The 21563-nt window shown below is 43.8% G+C and overlaps 1 protein-coding gene across 1 annotated transcript in view; it reads left to right on the forward strand.

Moving 5' to 3' along the window:
- Positions 1 to 21290, forward strand: part of ACER3 (alkaline ceramidase 3) — a 103785-nt gene extending 82495 nt beyond the window's left edge. The window contains exons 10-11 of the mRNA XM_089676751.1: positions 4473 to 4518; positions 19254 to 21290. Of these exons, the coding sequence (XP_089532877.1) occupies positions 4473 to 4518; positions 19254 to 19307 (100 nt within the window). The 3' untranslated portion in view covers positions 19308 to 21290. The remainder of the gene's footprint in view (positions 1 to 4472; positions 4519 to 19253) is intronic.
- The last annotated feature ends 273 nt before the right edge of the window (positions 21291 to 21563 follow it).

Here is a 21563-nt window from a genome sequence, read left to right on the forward strand (position 1 = left end):
GGTGGAGGGCAAATGACTAGTTCTCAGTATTGCATGTGGGCTCCCTGAAGCTGATCTTTTTTACTATTACTGACTTACTGTACCTTGCTCTGCTCTGTTTGAAGGCATCCATCTTGGTATACGCAGGACTATAATCATCTCCCCCCCCCCCCCCCCCCCCCCTTTTGAGACTGGTGGAGGAATAGTCAAGTAGCATTAGGAGAGATGATAGAAGCATAGATCCATAGAATGGGATAAAACCTAATCAGGGAGATTTTTGTACTGATGATCGTTGCTTACAGCTTCCACTCCAGCAAGGAGAACAGTGAGCAACAACGTAAGGACACCACCAAATCTAGTTAGACTGAGTCAAAGGGCATTAGTTCCTTCATGATCTCACGTTGCAGATATACAGCTATAAAGCTACAGAACAGGACAAGCCGATTTTTCAGAGTACGGAGTAGGCAAAAATTTCCTAGAACATTTCAAATCTTTATTTTTTCTGTGTTCAGATTCACCTTGATAGTCGGTAGAGGAGTTAGTATTGCATTGTGGAATACGGTTCAGGTGGTAGAGTTTGCATTTAAAGGCTTCAATGGCTACTAGCTGCATGAACACTAGCTTGGAGGTGCAATGAGGCTAAATTTCAACAATTGAATGATATGTACCAACACCTAGTAATGACAGCTATTGCCTAGTATTGCTGGATTATGCAGGCTTGTTTTTTGTTTTTTTTTAGATGAATAAGGTCCTCAACACATATGGGTTGATTTATTAAAACCGGGGAGTGCAAAATCTAATGCTGCTGTGCATGGTATCCAATCGGCTTCTAACTTCAGCTTGCTCAATTAAGCGTTACCAGAAAAAAAACAATTGGTTTCTATGCAGAGCTACACCAGGTTTTGCACTCACCAGTTTTAGTAAATCAACCCCTCACAGGAGTGTCACACGGCACACGGTGCATCGTTTTCAGAGTCCTTTTATGGAATCTCCTTACACCTGATGAAATTTGTAATTCATAGTTTTCTATCCCAGTTGCTTCAGTGTTGCAGCTCTGATGGCTGCGTAGTGTGACATGGTCAGAAAGGACATGATCTGGGTGCCTATGATGGAGAAAAAGGCATGATCTGGGTGCCTATGATGGAGAAAAAGGCATGATCTGGGTGCCTATGATGGAGAAAAAGGCATGATCTGGGTGCCTATGATGGAGAAAAGGCATGATCTGGGTGCCTATGATGGAGAAAAGGGCATGATCTGGGTGCCTATGATGGAGAAAAGGGCATGATCTGGGTGCCTATGATGGAGAAAAGGACATGGTCTTGGGTGCCTATGATGGAGGAAGGACATGGTCTGGGTGCCTATGATGGAGAAAGGCCTGATCTGGGTGCCTATGATGGAGAAAAGGACATGATCTGGGTGCCTATGTTGGAGAAAAGGGCATGATCTGGGTGCCTATGACGGAGAAAAGGACATGGTCTTGGGTGCCTATGATGGAGAGAGGCCTGATCTGGGTGCCTATGATGGAGAAAACAACATGGTCTAGGTGCCTTTGATGGAGGAAAGGACATGATCTGGGTGCCTCTGTTTGTGTATATCTAGTTCTCAAACTCTTGCAGAAAAGTCTACCAATCACCACTATGGTAAATATGGGTACTTTTGCAGTGGTATTAACTACACATATGGATGTACAGTTAGGTCCATATATATTTGGACAAAGGCAGTTTTAGTTTTTTCCAGGTATTGAGCAAAACATATTCAAGCTATAGTTATAGAATGGATATGGGCTGAAAGTGCACACTCTCTGGTTTAATTTGAGGGCATGTACATCCAAATTGGAGGAAGGGTTTAGGAATTACAGCTTTTAAGAGTAGCCATCCCTCCTTTTTTCAAGGGACCAAAAGTAATTGTACAATTAAATCAAAAGCGGTTTCATGGCCAGGTGTGGGCTACTCCTTTTGTTATTTCTTAATCAATTTAGCAGATTAAAGGTCTGGAGTTGATTCTAAGTTTGGTATTTGCATTTGGAATCTATTGCTGTGAACCTACATCATGCGTTCAAAGGAGCTGTCCATGCATGTGAAGCAGGCCATTGTAAGGCTTCAAAAAACAAATAAATCCATCATAGAGATAGCACCAACATTAGGAGTGGCCAAATCAACAGTTTGGTACATTCTGAGGAAAGAAGGACGCACTGATGAGCTCAGCAACCTAAAAAGGCATGGACGTCCATGGAAGACAACAGTGTTGGATGATTGCAGGATCCTCTCTATGGTAAAGAAAAACCCATTCACAACATCCAGACAAGTGAAGGACACTCTCCAGGAGGTGGGCGTATCATTGTCAAAGTGCGAGAACTTCCTGCGCTAGGAATGGGGCCCTATTCTCCAAGCAGCTGACACCAAACTCCTTTACCAAAATGAGTGAATAAATATAAAGTGCAGCGCTCTCCCTAAACTAATTTAAATAAATATAAATAGATACATTTAAATAAAGTGCACACTTGATAAGAAATATTTTACATATTAACACAACTTACTCAACATATGTGCAAAATATTGCATATACAAATATACACATACAAAAATTGTGCAAATCATGTGCTTGAAAGTGAAAATAAAGTGCAAAATTGAGAATAAAGTGCAATCAGAATCACTCCAATCATCTATTGAATTGATGATCAATCTCAAATGAAATAAAAAATAAAGTGTCCAAATGCGTCAAAAAAACTATCAATCTTCATGCATGTGTCACACGTGTCCACACTATGTGAATCCAAACTTTGGCCGTGATGGCTCCTCACCTCCTTGCCAAGACCCCACAGGGTCAGCTCGCTCAACAACAGGACACCCTTTAGATGACTCACCAGGACCTTCCCCGCCTCTTACACTCTACCAGCGATCTCCTCCTCGGTTTATATGCAAACAAAAACTCACATAGTGTAATCCTGTTTATTCAATCAATAGATATGTAGAAAAAATTGCCCACTCACATTTAAAATCGTCTTGTAACAAGCCTTCAGTGCCCCCATTGAGCGAGCTGAACCTGTGGGGTCTTGGCAAGGAGGTGAGGAGCCATCACGGCCAAAGTTTGGATTTACATAGTGTGGACACGTGTGACACATGCATGAAGATTGATAGTTTTTTTGACGCATTTGGACACTTTATTTTTTATTTCATTTGAGATTGATCATCAATTCAATAGATGATTGGAGTGATTCTGATTGCACTTTATTCTCAATTTTGCACTTTATTTTCACTTTCAAGCACATGATTTGCACAATTTTTGTATGCGTATATTTGTATATGCAATATTTTGCACATATGTTGAGTAAGTTGTGTTAATATGTAAAATATTTCTTATCAAGTGTGCACTCTATTTAAATTTATCTATTTATATTTATTTAAATTAGTTTAGGGAGAGCGCTGCACTTTATATTTGTATCATTGTCAAAGTCTACAGTCAAGAGACGACTTCACGAGAGCAAATACAGAGGGTTCACCACAAGGTGCAAACCATTCATAAGCCTGAAGAATAGAAAAACCAGATTAGACTTTGCCAAAAAACATCTAAAACAAGCCAGACCAGTTCTGGAAAAGCATTCTTTGGACGGATGAAACTAAGATGAATCTGTACCAGAATGACGGGAAGAAAAAAGTGTGGAGAAGGCTTGGAACAGCTCATGATCCAAAGCACACAACGTCATCTGTATATCATGGTGGAGGCAGTGTGATGGCATGGGCATGCATGGCTTCCAGTGGCACTGGGTCATTGGTGTTTATTGATGATGTGACAGAAGACAGAAGCAGCCGGATGAATTCAGCAGTGTTTAGAGATTTACTATCAGCCCAGATTCAGCCAAATGCAGCAAAGTTGATTGGACGGCTCTTTACAGTACAGATGGACAATGATCCAAAACACACTGCAAAGGTCCATGGGTTCCAGACTTCAGGCAGTCATTGCCAGTAAAGGAATCTCAACAAAATATTAAAAATTAACATTTTATTTATGATTATATTCATTTGTCCAATTACATTTGAGCCCCTGAAAATGGAGGGGCTTTGTATAAAAATGGTTGCAGTTCCTAAAATTTTTACTTTTTGTTCAACCCCATAACTTAAAGCTGAAAGTCTGCACTTCAAATTCATTTGGATTGTTTCATTTTAATTTATTCTGGTGGCATACAGAGCCAAAAGTTTGAAAATTGTGCCTGTATCCAAATATATATGGACCTAACTATGTCACAGCATTAACTGCACCGAGGGTGGATGTGCATTTTTGAGTCTTATGAGCATACTTCAGCAGCAGAACTTGACACCTTTTGTATTTGGCTCACAAGCTGATATGGCTTTGTGACTATGCTGTAGCATGCCAAATTCAGTTTTTTTTTTTTTTTTTTTTTTTTTATTGTACATTTGTACTAGAAGATTGAGAAAGTCATGTATGAATTTTACTATATTGTTTTAGTTTGACTGTTTTTATGTGCTTTGTTGCAGTTTGTACACACGAACTCTCTTCCTTAAGTATCGACCAAAGGTGAAGGTGAGTAGCTTCCTTATACTGTGTTTTGTTTTAATAACGAAGGATACATTCAGAGAGGATATGAGAGAGCCATCATGGCTGCTACATCTACATTTTGTTCAAGTTTACACTGGGGTTGATTTACTAAAATCGGAGAGTGCAAAATCTGGTGCAGCTTTGTATAGAAACAAAACGCTTGCAGGTTTCTTTGTCAAAGATCAATTGGACAAGCTGACGTTAGAGGCTGAATGGCTGCCATTCACAGCTGCACTCTCCAGTTTTAATAAATCGGCCCCATTTTTTTAAACCTCTTAGCGCCGGCCGAACGCAGATGTGCGGCCTGCCTTCGTCTGGGCCTAGACGCCAAGCGGCTGCACATTTGCGGTCTATTAAAAAAAGACATGCTGAGAGTGTGCGCCCTGCGCACTCCCAGCACACGTCTGGTACTCACAGAAAGGTCCCGATCTCCTATTTCGATTGGGACCTTTCCCGATCATGTGACCACCGTGACGTCTTGTCATGGCGGTCACATTACTCTAAACCCCGCCTCCTGGCTTCTGAAACCCTTAATGGGCCAGGAGGTGCCTGCGCCAAGGGGTTAAAAAACTAGTCTGCCTGTGCTGCTTTGATATGGGCAACTCAGCAAGTCCCTCCACAAGCAGAGGTCTCTTCACTGATGCCTACTCATTGAACACAAAGCAGCCAAGGACTGTGAAAGCTGAGCACTTACCTGACATTGTTATAGAAACAGCATAAGCACACCACAAAAGCAAAAATACTGCAGCAATAATTCTTTATGAAAATGTACTTGTTGGCTTTACAGTTTCCATAGGTACTGCGTAAGTGATGTAGACATTAGCAATGCATTAAATACTAGCAAAATAGTGCTTCCATGAATACTAGGTCCTATCTATCATATGTAGATGTTCTATCTCTCCAATCTAAGCATTGATAGTGTGATCTCTGTAACTTACAGTTGTGATGAGATAGCGATAACTTCAACCTCAGTTGGATACCACAGTCAGTGACTCAATCGATAAGACATCTTGTAGATCTTGTGAAGTTTATTCCATAAACTGAGAGATTCTTACAACAATGAACATTCGATATGTCAAAAGATCATATTGTGATCTGCTTCATGACATGAGGCTAGAGCTGCAATGCATTACTGGGAAGGGGGAGGGCTATCTATACAGCATTAACGAAACCAAAGGAAAGGGAGGAGCAGAAATAAAATATAGAAACCCTTAACGGCATATGACAGTCATGTGAAACATGACAGACATTTGCAATCAATGGGATGCCAGCAAATTGTGTTACATCCCATAGTTGCATAATGATACCATTACACAAATGTGAAAAAAAAACGTGGATCCAAAGGTTAAGTATATTTTATATATACATTGACCACACCAGATAACATGCTTCACTGACACCAAAGTAATGGGGGAGAACCAAAACAGGTTGGCTACATTTCATGGGGATATAGTACCTCCTTTTCAAATTCGTATGTCTTCATATTTATTTGATGTATTTTATAAATGTGTTTATAATGTATAGTACCTGTGTAAGTAAAGCTGGAAAGGTAATTTATATCAATAACGATTTATGACGTCTCTGCATACAAACACCTAGTTAATACTAAAATCCACAAAACAAAATTGTGCAAAGTGAGCAAATTACAGTGTATATGAAACTCAACAATAACAAACAATATTGTACAATGATATATAATCACAAATCCTTCCCACTGAGTTATTAAACATCAAATGAAAGTGCAAACTGTTCAACCGATCATTAAAAAGAATCTAAATATATCCGATTTAGTCCATCCAGGTGCTCTTGAGAAAGTGCTTGAATGACCAAAAAATTGCTTCAGTGCTTGTGCACATATCACCCAAAAAGATGAACTTACCAGACCAAATTGATCTTTAACCACTTCCTGTCCGGACACTTTTTTTCCCCCCTCCCTGTCCAGGCCAATTTTCAGCTTTCAGCGCTATCACACTTTGAATTACAATTGCGCGGTCATGCAACACTGTACCCAAATGATTTTTTTTACCATTTTTTGAGACCGATAAAGCTTTATTTTGGTGGTATTTAATCACCACTGGGATTTTTTTTCTTTTGCTATGTAAATGAAAGTCCAAAAATTCAGATTAGTTTATAACCAAAAATTATAATTTTTAAACTTCATTTTTTTTTTTTATAATATTTTTTTTTCTTTACATACGGTCACCCTAGCAGTACAGTGTCACCATGGTGACACTGTACTACTTGTGGGGGGTGATGTTTTTTTTATTTTGTTTTTTTTACATTGATTGCTTTTACACCCATATAGTATGTAAAAGCAATCATTTCTCTTTCTCTCTGTCTGCATTCTTGCAGTTGAGAAGTACTGAGTGAACTGTGATTGGTCACAGCTTGTCACATGGTACAAGGCTATTCACAACAGCCTTGTACCATGTGACCTCTGTGATCATTCACAGATTTCACACGTAGTAAGCAATGATGTCACAAGTGACATCTTGCTTACTACTTTGCATGTGATCACTGATTGGCCAATCAGTGATCACCTGATCGGGACCTCGTACAGAGGTCCTGTCCGACGATCGGTGTTTCACTGTGTCCGGAGGACACAGCGGGCACCGGATCGCGGTGCTGAGCGCTCCCAGGGAGCGCGCACAAGCAGGGTGCAGAGAGGCCGTTTATACACGGCCACCCGAACCCGCACTGCCACCGTCCGGCCGTTTTATATACAACGGCCGGGAAGTGGTTAAACAGGTCAGTAGCACTTTGGGGTGGCTAACAAAGTTGGTGTTCACATCACCAGTGCTTCTGGTTCAGAGCTGTCGTCATCCTACTTGGCTGAAAGCCATCCCAAAAGGGCAGGTTTGACGTATTCGCCACAGCTATTCCAAGAAAAAGTCCTCTTTCTTGGAACAGCTGTGGCGAATACATTGGGTGAAGGTTCTGACAGGTTCCTTCTAAAGCAGCGGTTCTCAACCTGGGGGTCGCGACCCCTTTGGGGGTCGAACGACCATTTCACAGGGGTCGCTTAAGACCATCGGAAAACACATATTTCCGATGGTCTTAGGAACCGAGACACCGTTCCTGTCTCAGGCGATCTGTGGGCGGGATGATATGCTGCCCCTGTCACCTGGCCACACCTCCGGAATCGCTCAACAGCTCCGCATCCTCGCCGCTGATTGGCCACCGGAACTGTAGCTTAGGAGAGGCACACAGGCGGCCAATCACCGGCGAGGAGGTGGAGCTTGGAGAGGAGGAGCCGAGCGGCAGCGCGCAGAGATCGAAGAAGATCGAGGGAGCTGCAGGAGCGAGTGAAGAGAGAGGCCAGAGAAGGAAGACAGCTGACAGGTAAGTGCAAATTTTGCTGCTGCAGCCAGGTATGCAGACTGTAGATGGGAGAGGGAGAGAGAGAGCCCAGGCTGGAGCAGGAGTCAGCAAGGTAAGTATCATTGGTGTCAGTGGAAGGGATAGTGCCCCATCATTTGTGTCACTAATACCAACGATGGGGCACTATTCCTCCCCCCACTGACACCAATGATGGGGCACTATTCCTCCCCCCACTGACACCAATGATGGGGCACTATTCCTCCCCCCACTGACACCGATGGGGCACTATTCCTCCCCCCACTGACACCAACGATGGGGCACTATTCCTCCCCCCACTGACACCAATGATGGGGCACTATTCCTCCCCCCACTGACACCCACGATGGGGCACTATTCCTCCCACTGACACCAATGATTGTACACTATTCCTCCCACTGACGCCAATGATTGGGCACTATTCCTCCCACTGACACCAATGATGGGGCACTATTCCCCCCACTGACACCAATGATGGGGCACTATTCCCCCCACTGACACCAATGATGGGGCACTATTCCTCCCACTGACACCAATGATGGGGCACTATTCCTCCCACTGACACCAATGATGGGACACTATTCCTCCCACTGACACCAATGATGGGGCACTGTTCCTCCCACTGACACCAATGATGGGGCACTGTTCCTCCCCCTGACACCAATGATTGGGCACTATTCCTCCCACTGACACCAACGATGGGGCGCTATTCCTCCCACTGACACCAACGATGGGGCGCTATTCCTCCCACTGACACCAACGATGGGGCGCTATTCCTCCCACTGACACCAACGATGGGGCGCTATTCCTCCCACTGACACCAACGATGGGGCGCTATTCCTCCCACTGACACCAACGATGGGGCGCTATTCCTCCCACTGACACCAACGATGGGGCGCTATTCCTCCCACTGACACCAACGATGGGGCGCTATTCCTCCCACTGACACCAACGATGGGGCGCTATTCCTCCCACTGACACCAACGATGGGGCGCTATTCCTCCCACTGACACCAACGATGGGGCGCTATTCCTCCCACTGACACCAACGATGGGGCGCTATTCCTCCCACTGACACCAACGATGGGGCGCTATTCCTCCCACTGACACCAACGATGGGGCGCTATTCCTCCCACTGACACCAACGATGGGGCGCTATTCCTCCCACTGACACCAACGATGGGGCGCTATTCCTCCCACTGACACCAACGATGGGGCGCTATTCCTCCCACTGACACCAACGATGGGGCGCTATTCCTCCCACTGACACAAACGATGGGGCGCTATTCCTCCCACTGACACCAACGATGGGGCGCTATTCCTCCCACTGACACCAACGATGGGGCGCTATTCCTCCCACTGACACCAACGATGGGGCGCTATTCCTCCCACTGACACCAACGATGGGGCGCTATTCCTCCCACTGACACCAACGATGGGGCGCTATTCCTCCCACTGACACCAACGATGGGGCGCTATTCCTCCCACTGACACCAACGATGGGGCGCTATTCCTCCCACTGACACCAACGATGGGGCGCTATTCCTCCCACTGACACCAACGATGGGGCGCTATTCCTCCCACTGACACCAACGATGGGGCGCTATTCCTCCCACTGATACCAACGATGGGACGCTATTCCTCCCACTGACATCAGTGATGGGGCGCTAGTCCTCCCACTGCAAAATTACAGTTATGAAGTAGCAACGAAAATAATTTTATGGTTGGGGGTCACCACAACATGAGGAACTGTATTAAGGGGTCGCGGCATTAGAAAGGTTGAGAACCACTGTTCTAAAGGGATATCCACAGGAAACACTGGATCAAGATATTTGATTGGTTTTTGAGTTTGATTGCAGTAGTCTTCCTAAACCTCAAAATAGGACCATAACCAACATGAATGGGCATTTTTAACGACCTTTTCAACCCAACATCAGTGGATTTCTGGAGTTCTCAAGAAGCACTGTAAGATGTTGAAGAATGGTCCCCGATACACCACAGGTTATCTTTAGGAGAGCACTGGCACTCAAAGGAGTAGTTGAACCCCAATTTAGTGTCTAAATCCCCCAAAATGTTTGGGAATCTGACAGGTTTTTTTTCCTTGTAGGAGGTGCAACGTTTGCAGAAATTCCCAGACTTTATGTACCTCTTCCATCATGTTGTGTGTTACACTGAAACCGTATAATATTCAGGATTTCATCACGGGGGTCGTTTACCTCCTCCAGTGCTTGAGTGGTCTCCAGTATGTTGGGAGGACCACACAAGCACTGGGTGTTCGGACTGGATAACATCTGGCCAATATTAGAAAGGGCTTTGGGGGTCACAGCCTCTTCAAGCATTTTTCTCAGTGCCATAATTATGATCCATCTTCCTTACAAGTAATCGGGATTGAAAAATATGTTCCACACTGAAGAGGGAATAATTTGAGGAGGCAAATTTCCCACTGTGAAACGCAATGGATTTTTGACCTGAAGACCTTCCAACCATGGGGATTAAACATGGAATGGGATATTAACTCATTTATCAATAACAGGTTTATGATCCCTTAAAGTGTTATTAAACCCACAATCGTAAAAATGAGTCTGTATATGCAGTAAAGCATGCTTGTTATACTCACTGTGGAAACTAAGGGGTTAATCCTCTGCATTGTGTAAAAAGGCTGTTTTGATCCGGTCTTCTCTGATCCTCCCCTTCTTCCACAGTCCCCAATCCATCTGATAGAACAGAGCCCATGGAGGCACTCTGCACATGCTCAGTTTGGTGTGTATTGCGAGAGAGGTTTTGTTTTTTGTAACACGTAAATCATGTTTTAAAAAAAAAAAAAAGGGGACCAATGTGCATGTAATCAGCACTGTCCAGGACAGTCAGAGGAGAATAAAAACTCCTCCTACAATCTTTAACCAGTGCTCAACAAGACACTGATAGAAGTCACAAGACTGCTATATACTGCTTATGAGAAAAGGTATTTAGCAGTTTAGATTTACTACTATAATTGCATTTCCAATTTGTGTGTACTGATGAAAACCGGATATAGTGAATGCAGGGTATTGGATTTAGTAACACTGTCATTTTTACCTGCCTTCGTTTTTTCTCAAATGATTTTTAGTTCTTATTTACTATCGGTTTTGTTTTTTGTTTTATTTTTCATTATCTGTGTTTTGTGTTCTATGTATCCTCCAACATTTTTTTTTTTTATTTTTTGTTTAGATTCAGTTTTTATTATGTACTTTGGTTATACAGAAATGGATGGCAATTTAGCATGGAACCACTAGATAGAGTAGAATTCCCCTTGTGTATAATTGAGCCATACCATTTAGTCCATAAAGGCGTTATGCCTTTGGATTATTATTTTCTACATATTTTTTCTCTATACATTTCATCGTTTTTATATTTAGTTGTTTTTCCAAGAGATCCGCATTTGCCGTCTGCCAGTTTCTGTTCAGTGGAGTCCTATGGTTCACATGCTTTACACAACCATTTCCGGTGTCACGTCCGCTTTAAATGCATTCTTCTGACGTCCCTGGCCAAATCTCCAATCCCAGAGGATGCCTGTTATAGCGAAACGCGTCGGGCAGTTGAGACAGTGACTCCAGCATGTACGATTGAGCCAGAGGGTTCCGCGGGCGCTCCTTGTTTGTCAACACTGCTTGAATTGCTTTCTTGTACGTCACGGGACACAGAGCAGGCCATCATAATGACTGTGAGGGTTATATGCCACCTATAGGTGAATGGACACTGGCCTACCAATCAAACAGGATGTCCTCCCCCTTATCCTAAACAGGAAGTACTCCGTTTTTTCGCCATTGTCTGTAAGGTGAATGTTGGCTGAACGTGTGCTGCATATGCTCTGTGAAGCATACTGGGAGGTCTGAAACGATTCTACTGAGAGTCGAGGGCCTCATTTGGATCAAGTCGAAAAGTTGTTAGCCAAAGTAGATGGTACCCAAGCCTTGCTGGATAGGGAGAAGAATCTTTGAGATTTTGCCTGTTATTCGGCTTTACGGCACTGAACCCTGCGTTTTCGGAACCCTGCGCAGTTTGATCTGACCAAGGCGTTTCTGGCAGGGTGCAATACGTGTCCAAATTAGAATCGCTCCTCAAGGCTTCTTTTTACCTGGCAGGGGTTGCCGCACAACCAGCTATTGCTGCTATCGGTATCTGGAGTCTGACCGTTTTAAACAGGTGGTAAAAGACCATCTGTCTTGGAGGAGGATACAGCTTTGGATTTGGCAGATTTACCACTGGCCTTGTGTATTGCAGTTGATTCCCTTAAAGACTCGATTCAGCAGATCTCTCGCATGGACCTTCTGTCGGTACACATCTTGTGGTTAAAAAGTTGGGTGGTGGAACTACCGTGCAAAAGATTGTTGGCGGATTTTCCCTTTCATGGAGAACGTTTGCTTGGGGAGGACCTAGACAAGTATATCCAGAAGATTTTGGGGTGGTAAAGTACACTTTTACCCTTTAAAAGAATGTCCAAACACCCGATATTTAAGGGGCCAGGCACTTTGGTGGTTGGTGCTCCTTCTGGTAGGCAAGCATTTCACTGTACACAGGGCTCTGCATCTAGGGGAAAATTTCAGTGCCAGAAGAAAACCAGGGTGCAGAAGCCCGCCAGGTCAGATTCCAAGTTCGCATCATTATAAAGGAGCAACCCCACTCGTGTAGAGGCAACCCCACTTGTGTAGGTGGGGGGGAGAAGACTTTTGCTTTTTACAGAAATCTGGGAAGTGCTGATCCAGGACAAGTGGGTCACTCCAACAGTTGCTCGGGGTACAAACTGGAGTTTCAGGAATTCTTTCTCTCCATTTTTTAATATCCAATGTATCCATGAATCCATTAAGAAGAAAATCTTTATTTCAGGTACTTGACTGGCTGTTGTCCCAGGGCATGATTGTGGAGGTTCCAGCACACGAAAGGTTCCAGGGATTTTATTCAAACCTATTCACTGTTCCAAAGCCAAATGGGGATGTAAAGCCTATTCTAGACTTAAAGGGACTGAACCGGTTCCTAAAGATTTGTTCATTTTGGATCCGGTCAGTTCAGGTCCGGTCAGTAGTCGCATCTTTACAAGAGGGAGACTTTCTAGTGTCCATAGACATCAAGGATGCTTATCTGCATGTGCCAATATATCCAGCTCATCAAAGGTTTCTGCATTTTGCAATAGAAACTTGACATTTTCAGTTCGTGGCACTACCTTTTGAGCTAGCCAAGGCTCCTGGCGTGTTTACAAAGATTCTGGCTCCAGTTCTGTGGGTTGCTCAGAACTCCAAGGAATGTCAATTTTGGGCTATCTGGACAATGTACTGCTCAGGGGTCAGTCTGGTCCAAGCCTGAGGAAAAATGTGGCTCTTGCTATTCATACTCTGGAATGCTTCAGCTGGGTGCTCAACTTCGAGAAGTCGGCCCTGGAGCCAGTACAGAGTCTGGAGTATTTTGGATTGGTCCTAGACACTGTTCAGGCAAAGGTGTTTCTGCCTCCAGGAAAGGGCTGCACCCCGAGAGCTCAGGTCTGGAGTTTGAGACGCAGGAAGTATCCTTCCATTCGTCTCTGCATGAGGTTAAGGGGGAAGATGGTATTGTCATTCAAGGTCATACCCTATGCGCAATTCCACTCCAGGCCTTTGCAGAGGAATATTCTGTTAGCATGGAACAAGAAGATTCCAGCGCTGGATTATCGCATGTCTTTGTCCCCCCATGTGCGGCAAAGCTTGAATTGGTGGTTGGAAACTCGGAATTTGGGGAAAAAAGATCTTTCCGACCTGTGATTTTGGAAGCTGGTAACAACGATGCCAGCCTTTCGGGTTGGGGAGCTGTTTTAGAAGGGACCGCAGTCCACTGGATGCGGTTGCCGCAGGAAGAGATCCTTCCCACCAATATCCTGGAGCTTTGGGCGGTGCAATTTGCCGTTAGATATTGGATGACCAGGCTTCATGGTTGGCCAGTCAAGGTCCAGTCCGACAATGCTACAGCAGTGGCATGCATCCACCACTAAGGCGGTACCAAGAGCCAGAGGGCTCAAGAGGTGGTAGATCACATTCTGGCAACATTAAACACTAGAAAGCTGGTTTCTAGGAACATTTATTATAGAACTTGAAAGTCATATATTTCTTGGTGTGAGGGTCGAATTTGGCACCCCCAGAAATCTTTGGGAGAATTTTGTCTCTTCTCCAATCAGGAGACCCTTGGCTGTTTTTTTTTTTTTTTGGTTCGTACTTTTTTACAGGGAGGGATGCGTACTGTTCCTCTTGTCAGACAGCCCATCTGTCCTTTTTGGACTTGAATATGGTCTTGGCAGTTTTACAGAAAGCACCATTTGAACCTACCAGGGAGATTCTGTTCTGCTAACTCAAAATATTCAGTTTTTTGTGGCAATCACCTCTGCAAGAAGGGCATTGGAGTTGGCAGCTCTTTCTTGTAGGGAACCATTTTTGGTTTTGCATCAGGACAAGGTGGTGTTATTGCCTCATCCGTCCTTTTTGCCAAAGGTGGTTTCTAGTTTTCATCTCATTCAGGACATTGTTCTGCCTTCATTCTTTCCTAGGCCTCAGTTGGCAAAAGAAAGATCTTCGCATGCCCTGGATGTAGTTTGGGCAATTTTTGAGAATGACTGCACAGATTAGAAAAACTGATTCCTTGTTTATTTTACTGGAAGGTCCCAGGAGAGTACAGGTGGCATCCAAATCAACTATTTCTAAGTAGATTCATAAGTTCGTCATTCAAGCCTATGGTCTGAAATGCAAGGTTCCACCCTTTTGGGTGACAGTGCACTCTACCAGGAGTGTGGGGGCATCCTGGGCTGTCTGCCACAAGGTGTCAGTTGCTCAGGTTTGCAAGGCTGCCACATAGTCTTCGGGTTAATACATTCACAAGGTTTTACCAGGTGGATGTCTGAGCCACGGAGGATTCTGCCTTTTGGCCGCAGTGTTTTACGTACAGCTGAATAGCTCCCTTTTGGGATGTTGGTGGTGTTTGTAATGTCAACCACCCCCCAAGGTTATTGCTTTGGAACGTCCCACATAGTCATTATTATGACCTGCTCTGTGCCTCGTGATGTAAGAGAAAATTTGATTTTTTTTTTTTTCTACATACTTACCTGCAAAATCCATTTCTTGGAGCACATCACAGGACACAGAGGTCCCACCCCTCTTTCTGGATTTTCAGTGCTTCCTGTGTAGGAGGGGTTGTATGGGAGAGGACTTCCTGTTTGGTCAGCCAGTGTCCTTTCACCTGTAGGTGGCATATAACCCACATAGTCATGAATAGCCTTCTCTGTGTCCCGTGATGTACTCCAAGAAATGGATTTTACAGGGAAGTCTGTAGAAAATTCTTCTTTTTTTTTTCATTGTTTTGTACGTGCATTTCTTTTATAACAAATATTTAAATTTGGTACATGTCGCGGTTTGATTTCTCTCCTTCTCTGCACATAATATATACCTTTTGTGGATGAGTGCCCAGAGAGAAACTGAGTGGAGTACAAAGTCCTGGGAGGGGACACAACTGTTTGTTTTTCTTTTTGTTTTTTTGTTTTTGTTTTTTTTTGTTTTTGTTTTTTTGCTTTGTTTTTGTTTTTTTTGGTGTTTTTTTATTCTTTACTAACTGAGTCACTGGAGAACCGGAAGCGCTGATGATGTAAACACCTAGATTTGTTAGCCACCCCAAAGCACTATTGATCTGTTTGATTAGAGATCAGTTTGGTCTGGTAAGAAGTTCATCTTTTTGGGTGATATGTGCACAAGCACTGAAGCACTTTTTTGGCATACAAGCACTTTCTCAGGAGCACCTGGATGGACTAAATAGTATATATTAAGATTATTTTTAATGATCGATTGAACAATTTGCATTTTCATTTGATGTTTGATAATAGCTTAATGGGAACGATTTATTATTATATATCATTTTACAATATTGTTTATTGTTGGGTATTGTTGAGTTTCATATGCACTGTCATTTGCTCACTTTGCACATTTTTGCTTTTTTGCACAATTTTGTTTTGTGGATGTTAGTATTCAGCGATCACTAAATGGCAGACTGTGGTCTGCCAACGGGCCCATCAGCGCTGCCGCCCAGACCGCCAGCCTGAAATAACATCCGCCCCTGAGCAGGGCGGCCATCACCGCTACATGACATCACGTGTGTGCCCCGCCCCTTTAAGCTCTCTGTCTCTCCGGCTCCTGCTCCCTGCCTGTACACAAGTGTCCAGCAAGGATCCCGGCACAGCTCCTGTCTGCCCTCAAGGTAGGGTGTAGTCTTACAGCGGCACTCTGATGGGCACATTGAATGAATGTTAAAGGACACTCTGATGGGCACAACATAGAATGTGCCCATCAGAGTGCCCCTCAACATAATATGCCCATCAGAGTGCCCCTTAACATTCAATGTGCTCATCAAAGTGTCCCTTAACATAAAATAAGGGGCACTCTGATGGGCATATTATGTTAAAGGGGCACTTTGATGAGCACATTGAATGTTAAGGGGCAATCTGATGGGCACAACATAGAATGTGCCCATCAGATTGCCCCTTAATATAACATGTGCCCATCAGAGTGCCCCTTATAAAATGTATCCATCAGATTGCCCCTTAATATAAATGCACCCATCAGAAAGTCCCTTATCGTAAAATGTGCCCATCAGAGTGCCCCTTAATATAAATGTGCCCATCAGAGTGCCCCTTATTTTATGTTAAGGGGCAATCTGATGGGCACAACATAAAATGTGCTCATCGGAGTGCCCCTTAACGTAAAATGTGCTCATCGGCGTGCCCCTTAACGTAAAATGTATCCATCGGCGTGCCCCTTAACGGAAAATGTATCCATCGGCGTGCCCCTTAACGGAAAATGTATCCATCGGCGTGCCCCTTAACGGAAAATGTATCCATCGGCGTGCCCCTTAACGGAAAATGTATCCATCGGCGTGCCCCTTAACGGAAAATGTATCCATCGGCGTGCCCCTTAACGGAAAATGTATCCATCGGCGTGCCCCTTAACGGAAAATGTATCCATCGGCGTGCCCCTTAACGGAAAATGTATCCATCGGCGTGCCCCTTGACGGAAAATGTATCCATCGGCGTGCCCCTTAACGGAAAATGTATCCATCGGCGTGCCCCTTGACGGAAAATGTATCCATCGGCGTGCCCCTTAACGGAAAATGTGCTCATCAGAGTGCTCCTTAACATAAAATGTATCCCTCAGAGTGCCCCTTATGTTATGTTAAGGGCACATAAATGGGCCCATGTGATGGAAAGGGGCACTCTGATGGGGAAATATAATAGAAATGGGTACACAAAGGGGGCAGTCTGACAGGAACACCTGATTTAGGGAGGCAATGTGATGGCGATACCTGATGTAATTGAGTATTCTGACAGGCATACCTGATGTGATGGGAATACATGATGTAAAGTTGCACTTTGATGGCGACATCTAATGTAAGGGGGCACACTGATGGGTACACCCTATTCGGACCTCGGCCAGAAGAAAATTTTATTGACTGGACTTCCTTGAATTTTAATTTAATTCCATACCCCTGAACTAGATGTTTGTATGAATTTTAAAGGGACAGTGCACTAGTTTATTTCACTTGTTTTAGAATCCAGTATTGAAGGTTCCTCAGTGCAGCACGCTGGCTTTACATTATCCGAGCACGAGGGTTCAGCAGTGTTGATTTAATTATTTCCCTTTTGTGGTATGATTACTTTTTCTATAAGAATAGATTGTTGGTTCTGTGATAAGACCTATTGAGTTTACAGCACTTAGGTTTACCCCCTTCCTGCCCAGGCCAATTTTCAGTTTTCAGTGCTATCAGTTTGAATGACAATTGCGCGGTCATGCAACACTGTACCCATATGAATTGTTTACCATTTTTTTTGAGACAGATAAAACTTTATTTTGGTGGTATTTATTCACCGCTGGGATTTTTATTTTTTTTGCTATGTAAATGAAAGTCCAAAAATTTTGAAAAGTGTTTTTCTTATAAAATTTTGCAAATAATATTTCATCATAAATCTTGGCCTAAATGTATTCCGTTATCTTTTTAGTATAAAGAAAAAAAACTAAAAATTATAATTTTTGGTTAACTAAAATTAAACAATTTTTTTTTACTTTTTTTTATATTAATGTTTTTCTTTTTTTTTTTTACATACTATCACCCTAGCACAGTGTTTCTCAACTCCAGTCCTCATGGACCCCCAACAGGTCATGTTTTCAGGATTTCCATTATTTTGCACAGGTGATTTGGTCAGTTTCACTGCCTTAGTAATTACCACAGCTGTTTCATCTGAGGGAAATCCTGAAAACATGACCTGTTGGGGGTCCATGAGGACTGGAGTTGAGAAACACTGCCCTAGCAGTAGTGTCACCATGGTGATGATTTTTTTTTTTTACACTGATTGTTTTTACACCCATATAGGATCTTTCTCTGTGTGCATTCTTGCAGCCATTGAGAACTACTGTGTGAGCTGTGATTAGTCACAGCTTGTCAGATGGTACAAAGCTGTTGTGAATAGCCTTGTACCATGTGACCTCTGTGATCATTCACAGATTTCACACGTAGTAAGCAATGATGTCACAAGTGACATCTTGCTTACTACTTTGCATGTGATCCTTGATTGTACGATGTCCCGATCATGTGATCACTGATTGGCCAGAGGTCCCATCCGACGATCGGTGTTTCACTGTGTTCGGAGGACACAGCAGGCACCAGATCGCGGTGCTGCACGCTCCCAGGGAGCGCGCACAAGCAGGGTGCGGGGAGGCCGTTTATAAATGGTCACCCGACCCTGCACTGCCACCGTCCGGCTGTTTATATACAACAGCCGGACGGGAGGTGGTTAATAGGACAGGTTTTACAATGGTATGGTAGTATGGATTAGATGTTCAATCCTTCTGATCATAATTATACCTTTCCCTAATATCAGTCATGATGAGCAGATTTGGGGCCCTTTCACATACATACCTTTTCTTCCAAATCAGTAGGGGATCTGTCTGCTGATTGGAGCAGAGTGGGTGGACGACAGGTCCACGCCGTTTATGCAGAGCGGGGACACACTATTTACACATGACTACCCTTTGATCCGATTGACCCAAATGGAAGGTGGGTGTTAACAGCCAGAAGTTTGTTTACACCCGCCAGAACATAGCCACTCATGGACTTTCCGATCAGGTCCGCCTAAAAAAAAAAAAAAAATTGACAGGTGAATCTGATCGGATCGTTGGAAAGGGCCCTCGTTTTGTGGGTAGGCAGGAAGAGGTTAATCCACAGTGGACAGACACGAAAAAATGAGAAGTCTCCAAATATAAGAAGGGATTGAAAGCTATTAATTTCTACATGTGAGCGGCTTGTAGTCATTTTCTCGTTTCCTTTGCACAGTTCATGTTTGGCATGTGGCCGGTGATTGTGGTGGAATCTCCGAAGAGACACTGACAAAGACTGATGGAAGAACTGCACAGAAACATTCCAGAAGGGTCCCGGCAGAGCGTGACACAGCCTATCTCCAGCGTTCTCATATGGACATTACATATATGCATCTATGTATAGCTACAATACACGCGTGTACTCCTGACTGTGTACACACATTTTTTTTTATACCAAGGTATACAAGTGTTGGTTGCACTGGTACTGCCAGTTACAGACAGAACTTCAGGAACTTTCCTATCTGGTTGTTGGAACTGTCGGATGAGTCATTGGTCTTTGCGACTTAGATTTTTTTTTTTAATCAGTAGAAAAAAAATAAAAAATTGCCCCTTGAATCTGCATTCAAATGACACCCCGCTCCTGAGTCCCCGTTTTGCACAGGAGATGGGGTCCTCCTATACAAAGCAGGGTGGGAGAGGTTCTAAGTTTTACCCAGAGATGGGCTTTAAAGTGTTACTAAACCCACAACAGTATAATCGGTCTGTATATGCAGTAAAGCATGCTTGTTACACTCACTGTGGGATCTAAGGGGTTAATCCTCCAGACTATGTATATAGGCTGTTTGATCCTGTGTTCTCTGATCCTCCCCTTCTTTTTACTGTTCCCAATACATCTGCTGATAGTGCAGAGCCCTAGGAGGCACTCTGCATATGCTGTTTGGTGTGTATTGCAAGAGTGTGGGGTTTTTTGGGGTGAGGTGCATGTGATCGGCACAAGGCCAATCAGCAGGGGTTATGCAGCCTCATAGGACAGTCAAACTCCTCCTCCTACAAGCTTTAACCAGTGCTCAACCGGACACTGATAGAAAGTCACAAGACTGCTATATACTGCTGTTATACAAGTGCTGTTTGATCCTGTCTTCTCTGATCCTCCCCTTCTTCCAGTATCCTCCTCTTATCTCCTGATAAGACATATCGTGTGGAGACACTGCACATTCTCAGTTTTGGTGTGTATTGCTGGGGAGGTGTTTGGGGGTTTTTTTTTTTGTTTTTTTTTAATTCTTGGGAGAGTGCATATGATCAGCACAGGGGCAGTCAGCACTGTCCAGACAGGTCAGGGGTCCTGCATCCTCCTAGAGCAGAAAGAAACTTCTCCTACAAGCTTTAACCAGTGCTCGGCTGAACACTGATAGAAGTTACAAGACTGCTCGAACTGCTGATGAGAAAAGGTATTTAGCGGCTTATATTTACTAAAATAATTACATTTTCATGTTGTATGTACTGTGGGAGATCAGATATAGTGAATGCAGGGCCCGGGGAGACCAGATATAGTAAATGTGGGGTCCAGTGAGATCAGATCTAGTGCATGCGGGGTCCGTGGAGAACGGATCTAGTGAATGCGTGTCCTGGGTTTAGTAACCCTTTAATAATATAGCCCAAGCACCATTGACTGTAATGGGCCATAAAAAAAACCCCAAAACACAGCAATCCTAGTAAACAAGTATTACAACCTCATCCTATTCCCAGGGGACGTTACGCACACAGACTGTTGGCTGCTGAATGCCCAAGTGGCAATTTGGCAAATTTTACTCTTTTTAACCGTTAAGGACCGGTTCTGCCAAAATTGTGCAAAGAGAGAATAGTGCCCTAAAGTGACTGTAAGCAGTATTTGTATTTAGAAATGACCGCTGCTACAATAAATGGTTTCCTGGTAACAAGATGGTGTGCCTGTACCGTCAATGAAGAGACATCGACGCCTGCAGATTCTTCCAGGGCTGACGGTCTCCTGGTCCCCACGGCTCTCAGGGCTTCCTCCCATGGATGCCTACTTCACTTCCGGAGACATAGGGGCTGTTGGGGAAAAAACCACTGAGAGCTGTGGGGGACTTGGAGATCAGTTCTCTGTTTGGCGACACGGACAGTCGGAGAGGGAAGTATTTTACAACCGAAGAAACGGCATACCTAATATTGAATGTTTGGTGGACAGATGATATATGCTTAGAAACAGTGCCTAACTTATTTCTTAATAAATTTGTATTGATCCTTGATGGAGGATCTTGTGTCCTGTGCATTTTATTTTCATATCGAGTGATGAACCTTACAGCAAAACTCAAAAACATAAGTTGTTAAAATACGTCTGTGTGTTATCTTTTCCCTGCCGACGGTTTTTAATTCTTTTCAGCCAGTCTTGTGATTGACACACTCTGCAATGGTGGTGTCACCTCTACAGCTACTTGGACTATAAGGGAGTAGCCCCCCAACACAGACAGAGAGACACAGACAGAGAGACACAGACAGAGAGACACAGACAGAGAGACACAGACAG

Source organism: Staurois parvus, unplaced genomic scaffold (genome assembly GCF_062004578.1).
Source record: "Staurois parvus isolate SC_StPar_1 unplaced genomic scaffold, SC_StPar_1.0 ptg000173l, whole genome shotgun sequence".
NCBI classification, from domain to species: Eukaryota; Metazoa; Chordata; class Amphibia; order Anura; family Ranidae; genus Staurois; species Staurois parvus.